The sequence below is a fragment of the Haematobia irritans genome, chromosome 3 (assembly GCF_050003625.1).
Source record: "Haematobia irritans isolate KBUSLIRL chromosome 3, ASM5000362v1, whole genome shotgun sequence".
Lineage (NCBI taxonomy): Eukaryota > Metazoa > Arthropoda > Insecta > Diptera > Muscidae > Haematobia > Haematobia irritans.
Window position 1 is genome coordinate 214,436,245 of NC_134399.1, and position 20,338 is coordinate 214,456,582.

A 20,338-nucleotide genomic window follows, 5' to 3' on the forward strand; every position below is an offset into this window, starting at 1 on the left:
ATATATATAAATATATATATATATATATATATATATATATATATATATATATATATATATATATATATATATATATATATATATATATATATATATATATATATATATATATATATATATATATATATATATCAGGGAGAAATTCTAAGATGATATAACGATGTCCGTCCGTCTGTTGTAATCACTCTACAGTCTTCAATAATGAAGCATTCGTGCTGAAATTTTACACAAACTCTTTTGTCTGCAAGCAGGTCAAGTTCGAAGATGGGTGATATCGGTTCAGGTTTTGATATAGTCCCCATATAAACCGACCTCCCGATTTGGGGTCTTGGGCTTATAGAAATCGTAGTTTTTTATCCAATTTACCTGAAATTGGAAATCTAGAGGTATTCTAGAACCGTAAAGAGGTGTGCCAAAAATTGTGAATATCGGTCCATATTTTGGTATAGCCCCCATATAGACCGATCTCCCGATTTTACTTCTTGGGCTTATAGAAACCGCAGTTTTTATCCAATTTACCTGAAATTGGAAATCGAGAGGTACTTTAGAACCATAAAGAGGTGTGCCAAAAATGGTGAGCATTGGTCCATGTTTTGGTATGGTTCCCATATAAAACGACTTCCCGATTTGGGGTCTTGGGCTTATAAAAACCGTAGTTTTTATTCAATTTGCCTGAAATTGGAAATCTAGAGGTATTTTCAGGCCATAAAGAGGTGTGCAGAAAACGGTGAGTATGGGTCCATATTTTAGTATAGCCCCCATAAGAAAGATCTCCCGATTGAACTCCTTGGGTTTCTAGAAACCGTAGTTTTTATCTTATTTGCTTGAAATTGTAAATATTCTGGTATTTTAGGCTCACAAAAACGTGTATCGGATTAAGTTTTTATCAGTCCATTTGGTAATGCCTCCATATAGACCGATTTCACTTCTTGAGGGTATAGAAGGCGCACTGATCATCAAAATTGCTGGAAACTCAATGTAAAATTTCCAGATTTTATTTTTCGGGTGAAAATCTACAGATTTAAGATTTCAAATCAAGACGTTATTTTATAATTTTCTTGCACACTTACAAGAGAGGTTAATGATTCCTCTAAAACTCAAACAAAAATGGTTCTTAAAAATCCAGAATCTGATATAGTCCTCATAGGTGAAATCTTTAAATTTATCTTCGGGATGTGTACTGGTTGAACTGCTCTGCTTGATCTGTCCTCAAGCCCTCTTGAAATTTCAAAGGAAACCCTAATATTTGGTTCATGGTGGTGGGTATTTAAGATTCGGCTCGGTCGAACTTACTGCTTTGTATACTTGTTTTTCTATAGAAATAAAATTTTCACAAAATTTTCTTTAGAAATCAAATTTTGACAAAATTTTCTATAGAATTAAAATTTTGACAAAATTTCCTATAGACATAAAATTTTTAAAAAATTTTCTATAGAAATAAAATTTTGACAAAATTTCCTATAGAAATAAAATTTTTACAAAATTTTCTATAGAAATAAAATATTGACAAAATGTTCTATAAAAATAAAATTTTAACAAAATTTTCTATAGAAATAAAATTTTGACAAAATGTTATTTTTAAATAAACTTTTGTACCAAATCTAATATTATTCTATCTAGTATTATTCTAATACTTTTGTAAAAAAAATGTTAATGGAATATTTTCACAAAATATTTAACATTTATTTATTTAACGTCCCAGCAAGAAAGCGTCGCCAACAAAGTAATGAACATGTTCTTTTTGGATCCGGAAGTGGTGCAAAATTGACGCAGAAGCGATAAATTTAACATGGGCTTGCCATAGGACGGAAGTCCTCCAGCGTCAACGGCTGTTAACGTTGCACAAAATTTAGGTGTGATCCGAACTCAATGTTTTGGATGTAAATTAAAAAATGCTGTGATATTTTGTTAAATAAATAATTTTTATAATTTTTTATAATTTTTAATTGATTCTAACGCTTGTCGGAAACGTTTGACCTCAAATATTTGTAAAAATGCACAATTTTTTCAGATTGGATTTAGCATTTTTGTCGACAAAATTTAAATGATTAGTACCATTTTATGAATTCTTACTCTGTTTTTAACCTATTTGAAACAAAAAAAGTTAAAATTACCCTTTAAATGTATGAAAAAACCAAGTTATAAAAAATTTAATTAAAAGAACTCCCTGGGTAGTTAAAATAAAGAACATCATTGGGAGTGCATCTTCTGGAAGTGCTTTTAAAGTTGTGCCTTTGCAAGAACTTCCAAATTTTGTTTGGGCTATTAAATGCGGTTTTATCAGTTGATGTGTTAAATTTTCATTTAGAGTTTTTTTCTATAACTTTTGTCAAAGATTTCATCAAAATTTTATTTATATAAATTTTCTATAGAAATAAAAAATCACATTTTCTGTAGATATAACATTTGAACAATTTTTTTAATTAAAATTTTGACAAAATTATATTCTAGAAATAAAATTTTGACAAAATTTTCTATAGATATAAAATTTTCACAAAATTTTCTATAGAAATAAAATTTTGACAAAATTTTCTATAAAAATAAAATTTTGACTAAATTTTCTATAGAAATAAAATTTTGGCAAAATTTTCTATAGAAATAAAATGTTGACAAATTTTTCTATAAAAATAAAATTTTGACAAATTTTCAATAGAAATAAAATTTTGACAAAATTTTTTATAGAAATAAAACTTTGACAAAATTTTCTATAGAAATAAAATTTTGACAAAATTTTCTAGAGAAATAAAATTTTTACAAAATTGTCTATAGAAATAAAATTTTTACAAAATTTTCTATAAAAATAATATTTTGGCAAAATTTTCTATAAAAATAAAATTTTGACAATATTTTCTATAGAAATGAAATTTTGTCAAAATTTTCTAGAGAAATAAAATTTTGACCACATTTCCTATAGATATAAAATTTGAACAAAATTTTCTATAGTAATAAAATTTTGACAAAATTTTCTATAGAAATAAAATTTTGTCAAAATTTTCTAGAGAAATAAAATTTTGACCACATTTCCTATAGATATAAAATTTGAACAAAATTTTCTATAGAAATAAAATTTTGACAAAATTTTCTATAGAAATAAAATTTTGACAAAATTTTCTATAGGAATAAAATTTTGACAAATTTTTCTATTAAAATAAAATTTTGACAGAATTTTCTATAGAAATAAAATTTTGTCAAAATTTTCTATAGAAATACAATTTTCACAAAATTTTCCAGAGAAATAAATTTTTTACAAAATTGTCTATAGAAATAAAGTGTTTACAAAATTTTCTATAAAAATAAATTTTTGACAAATTTTTCTATAAAAATAAAATTTTGACAAAATTTTCTATAGAAATGAAATTTTGTCAAAATTTTCTAGAGAAATAAAATTTTGACCACATTTCCTATAGATATAAAATTTGAACAAAATTTTCTATAGTAATAAAATTTTGACAAAATTTTCTATAGAAATAAAATTTTGTCACAATTTTCTATAGAAATAAAATTTTGTCAAAATTTTCTAGAGAAATAAAATTTTGACCACATTTCCTATACATATAAAATTTGAACAAAATTTTCTATAGAAATAAAATTTTGACAAAATTTTCTATAGAAATAAAATTTTGACAAAATTTTCTATAGAAATAAAATTTTGACAAATTTTTCTATTAAAATAAAATTTTGACAGAATTTTCTATAGAAATAAAATTTTGTCAAAATTTTCTATAGAAATACAATTTTGACAACATTTTCTATATATATAAAATTTGAACAAAATTTTATATAGAAATAAAGTTTTGACAAAATTTTGACAAAATTTTCTATAGAAATAAAATTTTGACCAATTTTTCTATTAAAATAAAATTTTTACAAAATTTTCTATAGAAATAAAATTTTGTCAAAATTTTCTATAGAAATAAAATTTTTACAAAATTTTCTATAGAAATAAAATTTTCTATAAAAATACAATTTTTACAATATTTTCTATAGAAATAAAATTTTGACAAATTTTTCTATTAAAATAAAATTTTGACAGAATTTTCTATAGAAATAAAATTTTGTCAAAATTTTCTATAGAAATAAAATTTTGTCAAAATTGTCTATAGAAATACAATTTTGACAACATTTTCTATATATATAAAATTTGAACAAAATTTTATATAGAAATAAAGTTTTGACAAAATTTTCTATAGAAATAAAATTTTGACCATAGAAATAAAATTTTTACAAAATTTTCTATAAAAATAAAATTTTTACAATATTTTCTATAGAAATAAAATTTTTACAACATTTTCTATAGAAATAAAATTTTGACCACATTTTATATAGAAATACAATATTTACAAAAATTGTCTATAAAACTAAAATTTTTACAATATTTGCTATAGAAATAAAATTTTGACCACATTTTCTATAGAAATACAATTTTGACAAAATTTTCTATAGAAATAAAATTTTAACAAAATTTTCTATAGAAATAAAATTTTGACAAAATTTTCTATAGAAATAAAATTTTGACAAAATTTTCTATAGAAATAAAATTTTGACAAAATTTCTATAGATATAAAATTTTGACAAAATTTTCTATAGACATAAAATTTTGTCAAAATTTTCTATAGAAATAAAATTTTGACAATATTCTATAGAAATGCAATTTTGACAAAATTTTCTATAGAAATAAAATTTTGACAAAATTTTCTATATAAATAAAATTTTGACAAAAAGCAAAGTGTCCACTAATTTTAGTCTATATATCTCATGAAAAATTTTGTAGAAAAATATTTTTATATAATTTTCCCCATTCCCCCAATACAAATATATCGATATTTTAAAATAGTTTATTCTGTTAGATTTACCAAAGGTTTCATCATAATTTTGTTTTTATAGTTTATGAAAATTATATTTTGTAAAATATTTTTATTTTATTATTATCAAATATTTATCATTATTTTTATAATAAATTAAAAAAAAAATTTTTTTGGAAAAGATTCTTATTATTTTATTTTATTTTTACAGAATATTTCACCAAAACATTGTGCTAAGAAATATAACACTTTAAATTTTCCCAATATGTTATTAATAAATATAATAAAAATTTTCAAATCTCGAAAAAAATCAAATTGGTATGTATTTTTTAGCTTAACTTTGAAATTTTATTTATTTGTTTATTTTTGCAAAACGATTTCTATTTAGATTTTTTTTTGTAATTTCTTTACCACTTGTTAGTTCAAAACCAAAACTTACTTGGTTGCATTTCACAGCACAACATCACAACAAGGATAATTTTGAATATTTTACGTAAATCCTCCTGACTATACATTTTGTTTTTTTTTTTTTTGTTTTTTTTTAATTTATTCTTTAATTGTAAATTCTTTTTAATTTTGAATAAAATCCAATTTTTGTTTTGCCTTCCTTAGACCACAACCAATACCGTCAACGACCACTAACACCTCCAATTGCTCTTACGCTCCACTTGCAATTGACTTTCGCACAAGGTCTCGAATAAAAAGAAACCTACAATGGATTTGCGAATTTCATTACCATAAACATCGGTGGTTCGGTTGTGCTAATAAAAAAAATTTCGATATTCTTTGCAGCGATAAGAAGGCCTAAAAACAAAACACCCAAGTACTTCGATCTTTCATATGGAATATGTATGGAATATTGTCACGAAATAAAAAAAGGAAATGAAACGTGAATGTTGATAGTTCAGGTGATACGAAAAAACTCAATCGCATTATTTATAATAAATTTAACAATAAAATTATACTTAGAGACATTTAAACTTATGATTTAAAAATGCATGGGAATTTTGAAAATATATTTTTTTATTATATCAATTCTTGATGCTCTTAATAAAATCAGCATTTGCAACGAAATAAATTCATCTTAAAAAAAATAATAATAATAATAATAAATTTACGTTTGCTGTGAACAAAGGTCTGTTCACAAATCCCCCATCATTCACATTATCTATCTCGCCCTTTATTCAATGGTAATCCCTTGCACCCATAAATGTATGTGAATAAAATGTTACCAACTTTCATGAATGCTATCACAAACCGCGGGTAAATTATAATGTAATTGGCTCATAAATAGCGATTTGCAACAACAATAAATCATAAATTGTCTCAAGACAAAGCAAATAAAAAAAAAACAAAAAAAAATTTCCCATTTATCTATAGTACACTAAAAGAAAAAGCACTCGTAATATTAATATTAACTCCAACGTGGTTTTCTCAACGGTTGGGGAAAGCTCAGTCGCCTCCATGGTATCATTATGGAAGTGTTTATATCTCTCTCGAGTAATATATTAATTAATTTGGTTTTATTGATTTTAACTATTATAATATCTATTTGTGTGATATATGACAATCTCTTTAATGGGATCAAAATCTGATGGGAGTAGGTATTCGGGATGTCATCGAATTGTAACTAATCGGGAAATAAAATTTTGCCAAAAGTCTCTATAGAAATAAAATTTTGAGAAAATTTTCTATACACATAAAATTTTGATAGAAAACAATTTTGACAAAATTCGCTGTAGAAATAAAATTTTGAGAAAATTTTCTATATTTGTTGTTTTGATCTCAGCTTTAAAACCATTGTGTTCACTAAACTACAAGAGTAGCACTCAAATCGATGATTTGATGGTGGCAAACGGAAAGAGAAATGTTTGTACCCAGCAAAAACTCTCATTACCCGGTAATCTTGTAGGTAAGTCTATTTAAAAAGTAATAACTACTTATTAATTGGCATCGCTCCGGATTACATTTACATACGCATGTCCTAGGAGGAAAGTACTTCTTCCCAGGCATACCTTCGGCCATGAAATAAGTAGTGTATAAAGAGCATATGATAACCTAATATGTAATCATTTATTCGTAATTTCAAAAATAACTACTTTTTTCTCAGAGATCCATATCTCGAATAGAAATACGTAGATCTCTTCGCAGAAAAAAGCTTGTCCGGTTCTAACGATTTTGTCTTTACACTAATTATGCTGGTACTGATTCCGAGACAAAGAAACGAAGAATTTGAACTTTTTCAATTTTTTTTTTTCAATTTTTGTTTTCATGTGCTATCAGAGTCCTTTCGAAACCTTTTAATGATAACTCAAATTGCTATGTTTCAAGTAAAAACGACTTTAAAATAAAGTATTAGAAGACATCTCCTGTTTAATCCTGTTTAGCTTTGCTAGAAACCAAAAGTCAACAAATTTAAATACAATTTCTTTAATTTTGAAGAGTTGTTTAGAATTATTACAGCCAAGTTGATCTTAGTACAACAAAATTGCTTTTCATGTATAAATACCCATTTTAAGTCGAATCACCTAACTGTAAGGATAAAACACCTTTATTAAAAAGTTTATCTACTTTGGACAAGGCAAACAATGTTATGCGTCTTTTATGCTAAGCAAAACTCGCCACAAAAACTTTGACCTAACAATATTTTCTTTCAGTTTATGAAAATAATAAAAAATACAATGCATGTGCGGTTTATAACGAAATTTGGTCCATGAAATTTGGAGCGATGTAAATTTAGATGTGCATATACCCTAAAATGAATTAAACGCAAATTAATTCCAAGATTAAACTAGCAAATTTACAACAGTGAGTTAAATTCGTGAATTACTTTATAATATACATTCATTTAAAGCACCATTATTATGAAATACTTGGAAAACATATTAGACGTTATATTAAATATTGGTTTTAATTTTTTATGTAAAAGCTCAATAATTTATTAAGCCATTATCGACTGCTTTATTTTTGAGAACAATCATCACAAATTACTGAGAAGTAGTTATTATTGTCATTATAAGTTAGTCATTATAACTCATCGCAATGTAATGCAACGTGTAATGAGAGTTTTACTTCTGGTAATGCAAATTGTAATGAGTTATGGTTACCTAGTTTTTGCTGGGTATGAATTTATTTCGGCATAAGCCGGCTATCATAAACCTTTTTTCGGAGGGTTCAAGTGTGGTTCACTTTGGGTTTAGTGAACTGCCTGAATTTATTCTGATAATTTGTTGATAGTTTTGCTGCAAGTAAAGGATGCTGATGAGGAATGTGGTAATTCCGAAACGTGCGTCCATCCAACCATCTTGCAGTCTATAGGGCTTTGCCCAAATAAATTTGACAAACATTCTTTTCCTCTGTTGGTTAAGCTGCTCATGTAGTTTAGTCAACACAATGGTTTTAAAGCTGAGATCAAAACAACAAATATGATTGAAGAACAAACCAAAAATAAAAAACAAAGCAAAATGTTCTATAGAAACAAAATTTTTACAAAATTTTCTATAGAAATAAAATTTTGACAAAATTTTCTATAGAAATAAAATTTTGGCAAAATTTTCTATAGAAATAAAATTTTGACACAATATTCTATAGAAATAAAATTTTGACAAAATTTTCTATAGAAATACAATTTTGAGAACATTTTCAATACATATAAAATTCTGACCAAATTTTCTATTGCAAATATTATTTTGGCAAATTTTTCAATAGAAATAAAATTTTCTATGGAAATAAAATTTTGACAAAAGTTTCTATAAAAATGAAAATTTGACAAAATTTTCCATTGACATAAAATGTTGACACAAATTTCTGTAGAATTCAAATTTTGACAAAATTTTCTATAGAAATAAAATTCTGACAAAATTTTTTATAGAAAAAAAATGTTGACAAAATTTTCAATAGAAATAAAATTTTGACAAAATTTTCTATAGAATTAAATTTTGACAAAATTTTCTTAGAAATAAAACTTTGGCAAGATAAAATTTTGACAAAATCTTCTATAGAAAAAAGTTTAACAAAATTTTCTATAAAAATAAAATGTTGACAAAATTTTCTATAGAAATAACATTTTGACAAAATTTTCTATGGAATAAAATTTCTATAGAAATAACATTTTGAGAAAATTTTCTATACAAATAAAATGTTGACAAAATTTTCTAAAGAAACAAAATTTGGAGACAATTTTCTATAGATATAAAATTTTCACAAAATTTTTCAGAAAAGTTTGTACAGATATAAAATTTTGAGAAAATGTTCTATAGATATAAAATTTGGAAATTTTTTTAATAGAAATAAAATTTTGACATTTTCTACAGAAATAAAATTTTGAAAAATTTTTCTATAGAAATAAAATTTTGACAAAATTTTCTATAGAAATAAAATGTTGAGAAAACTTTCTATAGAAATAAAACTTTGAGAAAATTTTCTATAGAAATAACATTTTGACAAAATTTTCTATAGAAATAACAATTTGACAAAACTTTCTGTAGAAGTAAAATTTTGATAAAATTTGTAGAGAAATAACATTTTGACAAAATTTTCAAAACAACAATTAAAACTTTTTCTATAGACATAAAATTTTGACCAAATTTTCCATAGAAATGAATATAGAAATTTTTGACAAAATTTTCTATAGAAAAAAAATGACAAAATTTTTTATAGAAATAAAATTTTGACCAAATTTTCTATAGAAATACAATTTTGACAAAATTTTCTATAGAAATAAAATTTTGACAAAATTTTCTATAGAAATAAAATTTTGAGAAAATTTTCTATAAAAATAAAATTTTAACAAAACTTTCTAAAGAAATAAAATTTTGAGAAAATTTTCTATAGATATAAAATTTTGACAAAATTTTCTATGGAAATAAAAGAAACAAAACTTTCTATAAAAATAAAAAAAATGTTTCTATAGAAATAAAATTTTGACAAAATTTTCTATAGAAATAAAATTTTAAACTTTGTTCTTGTTTTTTTATTGCAGCTTAAAACCATACATTGACCAAACTACAAGTGTAGCTTAACCAACAGAGGAAAAGAATGTTTGTCAAATTTATTTGGGCCCTAGTTTTGGATATACCTCAATCAGAGTGCTTCGACAATGGGTTCAAACGCGTGCAAAAATCTACAAAGCTTAATGGAGAATATTTTGAAAAACAATAAAGCTATTTTCGATTATTAATATTTTTATACCCTCCACCATAGGATGGGGGTATATTAACTTTGTCATTCCGTTTGTAACACATCGAAATATTGCTCTAAGACCCCATAAAGTATACATATTCTGGGTCGTGGTGAAATTCTGAGTCGATCTGAGCATGTCCGTCCGTCCGTCCGTCTGTTGAAATCATGCTAACTTCCGAACGAAACAAGCTATCGACTTGAAACTTGGCACAAGTAGTTATTATTGATGTAGGTCGGATGGTATTGCAAATGGGCCATATCGGTCCACTTTTACGTATAGCCCCAATATAAACGGACCCCCAAATTTGGTTTGTGGAGCCTCTAACAGAAGCAAATTTCATCCGATGCGGCTGAAATTTGGTACATGGTGTTAGTATATGGTCTCTAACAACCATGCAAAAATTGGTCCATATCGGTCCACTTTTACATATAGCCCCCATATAAACGGACCCCCAAATTTGGCTTGCGTATGCTCTAAGAGAAGCAAATTTCATCCGATCCGGCTGAAATTTGGTACATGGTGTTAATATATGGTCTCTAACAATCATGCAAAAATTGGTCCATATCGGTCCATAATTACATATAGCCCCCATATAAACCGATCCCCCGATTTGACCTCCGGAGCCTCTTAGAGGAGCAAAAGTCATCCGATCCGATTGAAATTTGGTACGTGGTGTTAGTATATTGTCTCTAATAACCATGCCAAAAGTGGTCCATATCGGTCCATATCGATCCCCAGATTTGACCTCCGAACCCTCTTCGAGGAGCAAAATTCATCCGATCCGGTTGAAATTTGCAACGGTGTTAGTATAAGGCCGCTAATAACCATACCAAAATTGGTCCATATCGGTCTTTAGTTATATATAGCCGATCCCCAATCACACAAAAATTGGTTCATATCGGTTCATAATCATGGTTGCCACTCGAGCCAAAAATAATCTACCAAAATTTTATTTTTATAGAAAACATTCTCAAAATGTTATTTCTATAGAAAATTTTGTCAAAATTGTATTTCTATAGAAAATTTTGTCAAAATTTTATTTCTATATAAAATTTTGTCAAAATTTTATTTCTATAGAAAATTTTGTCAAAATTTTATTTCTATAGAAAATTTTGTCAAAATTTTATTTCTATAGAAAATTTTGTCAAAATTTTATTTCTATAGAAAATTTTGTCAAAATTTTATTTCTATAGAAATTTTTTTCCAAATTTTACTTTTGTAGAAAATGTTGTCAAAATTTTATTTTGTCAAAATTTTATTTCTATAGAAACTTTAAACTTAATTATATACGTATTTAATCGGCCTTTTTTGGTTTAATATATACCACATATGGACTATGTGATATATATTACGGTGTTAGGAAGTTTCAAGATACCTTGCCATCGGCAAGTGTTACCGCAACCCAAGTAATTCGATTGTGGATGACAGTCTTCAGTAGAAGTTTCTACGCAATCCATGGTGGAGGGTACATAAGCTTCGGCCTGGCCGAACTTACGGCCGTATATACTTGTTTAATCTATAATCCCGAAATATTAGAGGCAACCCATTCCAACCAAATAGCTTTCTTCATTACCGTCAATCGTTGGTTTTAAAATTATTTTGGGAGAAAGGTTTTTTGCGTGTTACATATCACTTTAACTTAGTTGCAATTTCAATTTCATTTGGTATTATCTAGCAAATCCAAATTCATGAAATTTCTACGAACTAATAAATAATCAATTGAAACTAGTTTCCCCGTATCTTTTTAAAGTGTTTGTTTTTCACAATAGCCAAGGCCCAAATTTAGACCACTCACAAACAACAAAAATCATGCGATATTGTTTTGAAAATAAGAAGCACACACCCCAGAAACGTGCAAGTCGCATAGTTAAAAATATAACCTGGTATTCCCCAGATAAGATGACGCGCGCCATATTTTCATAGTAGAATCGCAGTTAATAATACCGAATATAGTTTGTTTATGTTACTAAATTTATTTACGCACTATTTCAAAGACCTCCACTAGATGTTCGAAAATCGACTCTTATCGCTCGGGCAAGTGAACAAATTTCTAATCACAACTGAAAGAATTCGTACCACGGTAAGCTTTAAGTTTTTTAACGTTCGGAAACGAGAAAAACTTTTTTGTTTTTTAAATATGAAAGTTTAACAAAAATTAAAAAGTGAAACTGGAATATTTCAGTTTTCTTGCTACCAAACAAAAAAGCTAACAAAAGCTTTACTATGGTAGTAGAGCCTATAATAGAGTGTGTGGTATTTTCAGATAAACACTGAAAAAATTCTCTTCATAAATAAAAGGAAAAATGCGTGACAAGAACAAAAATTGTCATTGATTTAGAGCCTAAGAAAATTTTTCATTAAAAGAACAAAATGTTACGATCTTGTAAAGAATATTTTTCTGCATAGTTTTTATGAAAAGCTTTCGTACTGAAAATCGTTTCTGAAAATCTTTAATATTTTTTATGATTTTCTTTTGTAAAAATTTAATTGCACTTCGGCCAAATCTTCCAAACAAATCGAATTTTGCAAAAGTCGACTTTTCTAATTTTGTTACACTTCTTTTGGGATAGCTACTCGGTTGTCTAGAATAGTCCCAAAAATTTATTGATTATTGACCTTCAGAAAAAAGAAAAATGAAACAGTCGATTTCACTTATTCCAACAATATAAGAGCTTATTGGTTCCTCTGGTGACGAACGTTCGTTCTTCACAACTAAGATGGAAAAGTACAAGGATCTCCTTTGATAGTTTTTGTTTGCAAAAAGACAATATACGCACCTTACAAAGGATTTTGATGAGTGAAGCTGTTGTTTGTAAACTTTGTGACACTGTGTGCTGGAGTCCGCTTGTGGGGATCTACCAACCATTTTATTTTTAATGAAATAAAATATCGTGTTAAATGACTACGCGAATTTAATATTGGAAAGTTTAATCACTGACACTACCACAACACAAAATATCAAAACAAAACTGCTTACTCTTTCCTTCAAACATAGTGAAGATACTTTGATCGATAACGATAACAGAAACTGCAAGAACTACTCTCTCATCGAAAGCAATAACAGGGTAACACAACTACTATTAAAACGTGACTTTATAGTGTTACCACCCCCTATTGTGTTAAAGACATTAATATAAATCGTCAATATGAACAACAGAAGCATAAACCTTCGAAAAACCGTTCTTTCAACACCAATTAAAGATAAACCGGATCTTGATAATACTCCAATATCATCAAAATACAATTCACCTAAATTGATTCAATTAATTGATCAAAAATTTGCTCGTCAAACCGAAATTTTGACGGCAAAAATAGATCAGGCAGTATCAAAAGCCATGAGTGCTATGGAAACAAAAATTATTGAAATGACAAAAGATATAAATGATCTCAAGAAGAGGATTATTGAAATTGAAAACCAACATGAATCAATTAGTGTACTAAAAAATGAAATTCATGAACTCAAATTTAAATTACATCGACAAGATAATCTAAATGTAGCATGTAATCTGAGATTAAACGGCATTCCATCATATAAGAATGAAAATCTTTACGAAATTTTCAAAACTATGTGTGAATCGCTTGAGATTGTGACGCCAAATATAAATAGTATCCATCGCATTAACACCCGTTCTAAAACTAATGATGGAACAATATTAATTAAACTATGTTCACCAATGCATAAAAACTTTATTATGAAAACTATAGCTCAATTCAAACGCGTTAAAAAAACCCAACTTTCGTTAACAATGTGCGGTTTTGACAGCGATAGACATTTTTTTGTCAATGAAGATTTAAGTAAAGAAAATTATAAAATATTTCAATCCGCACTTAAATACAAAAAACTTAAAAAATTGACAGCTGCATTCACAGTACGCGGGCTCGTATATGTGAAACTTTCAGACAACGACAGAGGTGTACGTATTGATTCCCAGGAACAGCTTGAACAGTTTTTTCGTTAAAATCTACGATTTAAATTTATCAAAACCAAATTTTAATGTAATAGTAATTACAAAAATAATTATATGTTTTGCCCTAATTCTTCTTTATAAATTGCGATTATTCTATTTATTACAACCGAATCAAATAACCAGAATAAAATATTCAACAAAAAATAATAATATAATAACATGTCTAATACAACCAAAAATGCGTTGCTTCTCTAAATACATCACTGACATTTAATAATTGCTACAGTTCCAAAGACGGTCTTTTCAATATGGTACGTGTGTTAACAAAGCAGAAACCAGGATTAACTATAGTCCATATCAATGCACAAAGTCTACAAAATAAATTAGACGAGTTCCGGCAAATCTTTATATCATCAAATATTGATATCATATGTGTCTCTGAGACGTGGTTTCAACCTGAAATTGTTGATGGCATTTATAATCTACAAGGTTATAGACTATTTCGTTCAGATAGAGATTCTCATGCTGGTGGAGTGTGTATGTACGTGCGCAACGAACTGAATAGTTGTATGAAACTAAAATCAGATAGTGGAAGCCAAATAGAGTTCATCTTCTTAGAAGTTTGTACTGCAGATAATACGAAATTACTTGTCGGCACAGTTTATAGGCCGCATCGAACTATACCTTTTAATAATCTGATTGATACTCTGGAAAATCTTACATTGCTCTACAATGATGTTATAATCGCAGGTGATTTCAACAGCAACATTTTGGTAGAAAAGAGACTCAATGAATCTATGAATACTCTTGACTTGTACTCAGTAAACACAATTATACCTACGCATTTCTCGAATTCGGGGAATACCTTACTTGATTTAATATTTGTTAACAATTGTGAAAAAGTTCTACTATATGATCAACTTTCTGCATCATCCTTCTCCAAACATGATTTGCTATTTTTGACTTATGATGTAACCGTTTTCAAAGAGAGCAAAGTATTCGAACTCAGAGACTTCCGCAGAATTAACTATAATCTACTGAATGACATAGCTAACAATATAAACTGGAACGAGGTTTATTACTACGAAGCAGTTGAAGATCAAGTAAATTTTATGCAAGGTAAAATAAAAATATTGTTTGATGCCTGTGTGCCTAAAAAAGTTTTAAGGACTAAACCTACTCAGCAGCCGTGGTTTAATTATGAAATTAAGAAGTTGATACGTGATAGAGATAATAAATACAAAAGATGGAAACGCTATAAAACTACACAACTTTATGACCATTTTAAACTTGCCAGACGTGAAGTTACAAAAGCAATAAATATCGCAAAATCTTCTTATTATCAAAGAAAATTTAATGATGCAGTTGATAGCGGAGCAAAATGGATGACAATTCGAAACATTGGAATTGGGCGGAAAAGTACCACACCTATTAATATTGATATTAATGATCTAAATGAGATTTTTGCTAACCAAACTGCGTTAGGCAATCAAAATAATAATTCTGCATGTGAATGTCTTCCCTCTTGTGGAGATCTCTCGTTTGAAGAGTTCACCTTCAAGTGCGTAGATCAATATGATGTTCGAAAAAGCTTCCTATCTATTAAATCGAACGCTGTAGGTATGGATGAACTGAACCCAAAATTTTTAAAGTTATTATTACCAATATGCCTGCCATATTTCACACACATTTTCAACACAGTTCTGACAAAGTCGATTTTTCCCAATACTTGGAAATACACAAAGATAATACCTCTACCTAAACCAAACAAAGAATTTCGTCCAATTGCCATATTGCCGTATCTGTCGAAAGTCTTAGAGCGGTTAATGTATGAACAAATAAATACATATATAATATCAAAAAAACTGTTGACTGAACGGCAATCAGGCTTTAGACCTATGAGAAGCTGTGCTACTGTACTTACTGATGTCGTCGAATATTTAAGATCGAAGATGGATCAAAATTTGGTATCAATACTCGTACTCCTCGACCATAGCAAAGCATTTGATACAGTAAACCACTCTATTCTAGTTCAAAAGCTGCAACGAAGATTTAATTTTTCTCAATCAGCATGTAGACTTGTCTCGTCTTATTTGAGCGGTAGAACACAATCAGTTTGTCACAACTCAGAAAACTCGAATATACTTAGTATTTACAAAGGTGTTCCACAAGGTTCAATACTCGGGCCGCTACTATTCTGTATTTATGTTAATGACTTGCCACTTGTCCTTCACCACTGCAATATTCACCTTTATGCTGATGACGTTCAAGTTTATACAAGTGCAAATCTTGACGATCTTCCGTGCTGCATATCTAAACTAAATGATGATCTGGACAGAATCAATAGTTGGGCTTATAACAATGACCTTAAACTAAATCCAAAAAAATCTAAATGTCTGTTAATTTCCAAAAACAAATTCATCAACCATTCACAATATCAAATTACCATAAATAACACCAATATCGACATTGTACAAACAGCTACAAACCTTGGAGTTATATTCAATAATTCGCTAACTTGGACCAACCACTTACAACAAAATATCGCTAAAACATATGGAATGTTAAGGAATTTGTGGGCTGTACAATTATCTACACCGATACAAATCAGAATGCTTTTGGCGAAAACGTATCTTGTACCAACTCTTTTATATGGAATTGAAATATTTGCAAATTGCAGTTGTGATGATAAACAAAAGCTACTTGTAGCCTACAACAATATTGCCCGTTATGTCTTCAATAAGAAACGTTATGATCACATATCGTCGTTTTCCTACCAGCTGTTCAACATGAGTTTCGAAAACTTGATTAAATTCAGATGTTTACTTTTTCTGCAAAAAATTATTTATAGTGGCGAGCCCCCTTATATATTCAAGAGGTTAAAGTTCGCTCGATCAAATCGAGGAAGAAAAATCATCCAATTAAGATACAAATATTCCAGATCTGAGCAGCAATTTCTGATATATGCGATCCGTCTCTGGAACAATCTCCCTACAACAATTCAATTAATAAGCAACGCATTGATTTTTAAAAAAGAATTAAAATCACATTTAGAATAATCTTATTATTATACAATCTTGATTAATGTGTATATTTGTAGCATTTAAAATCGCAACCATTTTTATTGTCATTCATATAAACTATTAAATACAATTAATGTTCATAATTAATGTTAAATGTATTAAAATCCATTTATATAGTTCCCTTTATTTTTTTATTTTATTTTTGTATCCAAAAACCTAACATAAATTGTTAATCGACTTAAACCTTAGTGCTGTCATATATAAGATTTAATCTTGTTGTACTAAGGATCACCAAAATACGAATAAATAAATAAATAAATAAATAAAAAAATAAATAAATAAATACTAACTATGCCAGCACACCGCTCACCATATCTACAATCTCAGACCGTAGTTGCTGAACTGTTCTGCAGCTACTATGAGGAGCTTAACTCCTCTAAATCAACTGCGGTGTCTTTAATTCCTCTAAATCCACTACTGGAAGCTGAACTACACTAAATCCACAACTGGAAGCTGAACTACTCAAAATCCCCTACTGGGATCTTAACTCCTCTATATTCACTTATGGGAGCTTAATTCCTTTAAATCCTCTACTGGGAGCATAACGCCTTTAAATCCACTACCGGGAGCTCAACTACTCTTAATCCTCTACTGAGAGCTTAACTCCTTTAAATCCACTGCTGGGAGCTTAACTCCTTTAAATCCACAACTCGGACTTTTACTCTTCTACATCCTCCACTGGGATCTGAACTCCCCTATATCCACAACTGGAATCTAAAAGTCCTCTAAATCAACTACTAGGATGTTAGCTCGTGTAAATCCATAACTAGAATCTGAACTTCTGAACTACTAACTATGACAATGCACCGCTCAGATTATCTACAAACTCTTACCGTAGTAGCTGAACTCTTCCACAGCTACTATGAGGAGCTTAACTCCTATAAATCAACTGCGGTGTGTTTAACTTCTCTAAATCCACTACTGGAAGCTGAACTACACTAAATCCACAACTGGGATCTTAACTACTCCAAATCTCCTACTGGAATCTTAACTCCCCTATATTCACTTCTAGGAGCTTAATTCCATAATGCCTTTAAATCCACTACCGGGAGCTCAACTTTTTAATCCTCTTTTGGGAGCTTAACTTCTTTAAATCCACTGCTGGGAGCTTAACTCTAAATCCACTACTCGGACTTTTACTCTTCTACATTCTCCACTGGGATCTGAACTCCCCTATATCCACAACTGGGATCTAAAAGTCCTCTAAATCAAATACTAGGATTTTAGATAGTTTAAATCCATTACTGGAATCTGAACTCCTGAACTACTAACTATGACAATGCACCGCTCAGATTATCTACAAACTCCTACCGTAGTAGCTGAACTCTTCCACAGCTACTATGAGGAGCTTAACTCCTCTAAATCAACTGCGGTGTATTTAACTCCTCTAAATCCACTACTGGGAGCCGAACTACACTAAATCTACAACTGGGTTCTTAACTACTCTAAATCCCCTACTGGGATCTTAACTCCCCTATATTCACTTCTGGGAGCTTAATTCCTTTAAATCCTCTACTGGGACCATAACGCCTTTAAATCCACTACCGGGAACTCAACTACTCTTAATCTTGTACTGGGAGCGTAACTCCTTTAAATCCACTGCTGGGAGCTTAACTCCTCTAAATCCACCACTCGGACTTTTACTCTTCAACATCCTCCACTGGGATCAGAATTCCCTTATATAAATCAACTACTAGGATTTTAGATAGTTTAAATCCATTACTGGAATCTGAACTCCTGAACTACTAACTATGACAATGCACCGCTCAGATTATCTACAAACTCTTACCGTAGTAGCTGAACTCTTCCACAGCTACTATGAGGAGCTGAACTCCTCTAAATCGGCTGCGGTGTATTTAACTCCTCTAAATCCACTACTGGGAGCCGAACTACACTAAATCCACAACTGGGATCTGAACTACTCTAAATCCTCTACTGGGATCTTAACTCCCCTATATTCACTTCTGGGAGCTTAATTCCTTTAACTCCTCTACTGGGACCATAACGCCTTTAAATCCACTACCGGGAACTCAACTACTCTTAATCTTATACTGGGAGCGTAACTCCTTTAAATCCACTGCTGGGAGCTTAACTCCTCTAAATCCACCACTCGGACTTTTACTCTTCAACATCCTCCACTGGGATCAGAATTCCCTTATATAAATCAACTACTAGAATTTAAGATCGTCTAAATACATTACTGGCATCTGAACTACTAACTATGACAATGCACCGCTCAGATTATCTACAAACTCTTACCGTAGTAGCTGAACTCTTCCACAGCTACTATGAGGAGCTTAACACTACTGGGAGCTGAACTACACTAAATCCACAACTGGGATCTTAACTACTCTAAATCCTCTACTGGGAACTTAATTCCTCTATATTCACTTCTGGAAACTTAATTCCTTTAAATCCTCTACTAAAACGCCTTTAAATCCACTACCGGGAGCTCAACTACTCTTAATCCTCCACTGGGAGCTTAACTTCTTTAAATACACTGATGGAAGCTTAATTATGGATTTAAATAATTGGGATCTTAGCTCATCCAAATCCACTATTTGGAGCTTAACTCTTCCAAATCCCACTACTGGGAGTTTAACTCTTCTTAATCCGCTACCGGGAATTTAACTCCTCCATATCCGCTATTGGGAACTTAACTCCTCCAATACTACTACTGGGAGCCCAACTCCTCTAAAACATCCACTGAAATCTCTTTTGGATTACATCACTGCACACCGCTCAGATTGTCTAAAAAATCCAAACCATGGTAGCTTATCTCTTCTATAACTGCTATGAGGAGTATAACTCCTGTAAATCAACCACTGGGATTCTATTACTGTACTTCGCTAAAAACCCCCAGACCGTGTTAGCTGAACTTTTTTACAGCTGCTATGGGTTGCTTCTCGAAATCTACTACCGAGCAACAAACTCCTCTACATATACTACTAGGATCTTAAGTCCCCTAAATCCACTACAGTGAGCTTAACTCCTCCAATTTCACTAATGGAGCTTACTACTCTAATCCCACAACTCATCTATATATACTACTGGGATTATAAGTTCTCTAAATCCATTACAGCAAGCTGAACTTCTCCAATTCCACTATTGGAGCATAACTCCTCTAAATCCCACTACTGGGAGCTCAACTCCTCTAAATCAACAACTGGCCTCTCTTATGGATTTTATGACTGCGCACCGCTCAGATTGTCTACAAACTCGGACTCTTCTACTTACTAGTTAACCCCTATAAATGCACTACTGGGTGTTTAACTCCTCTACATCAACCACTGGAACTTAATTCCTCTAAATCAACAACCGGTATCTAAACTCCTCCAAATCCACTTTTGGGAGCTTAACTCA

The 20,338-nt window shown here is 29.4% G+C and overlaps 2 protein-coding genes across 2 annotated transcripts in view; one reads left to right on the forward strand and one right to left on the reverse strand.

The window, feature by feature from the left end:
- The window catches only part of LOC142232046 (vitellin-degrading protease), a 15,921-nt gene extending 10,434 nt beyond the window's left edge, over positions 1 to 5,487 (reverse strand). The window contains exon 1 of the mRNA XM_075302750.1: positions 5,242 to 5,487. Within this exon, the coding sequence (XP_075158865.1) occupies positions 5,242 to 5,317 (76 nt within the window). The 5' untranslated portion in view covers positions 5,318 to 5,487. The remainder of the gene's footprint in view (positions 1 to 5,241) is intronic.
- A 7,643-nt stretch (positions 5,488 to 13,130) lies between these two features.
- LOC142231424 (uncharacterized) lies at positions 13,131 to 16,999 on the forward strand. Its single transcript, XM_075302031.1, has 3 exons — positions 13,131 to 13,732; positions 14,179 to 16,770; positions 16,993 to 16,999. The coding sequence occupies exons 1-3, from the start codon at positions 13,131 to 13,133 to the stop codon at positions 16,997 to 16,999; spliced, it is 3,201 nt and encodes a 1,066-aa protein (XP_075158146.1).
- Positions 17,000 to 20,338: the final 3,339 nt, after the last annotated feature.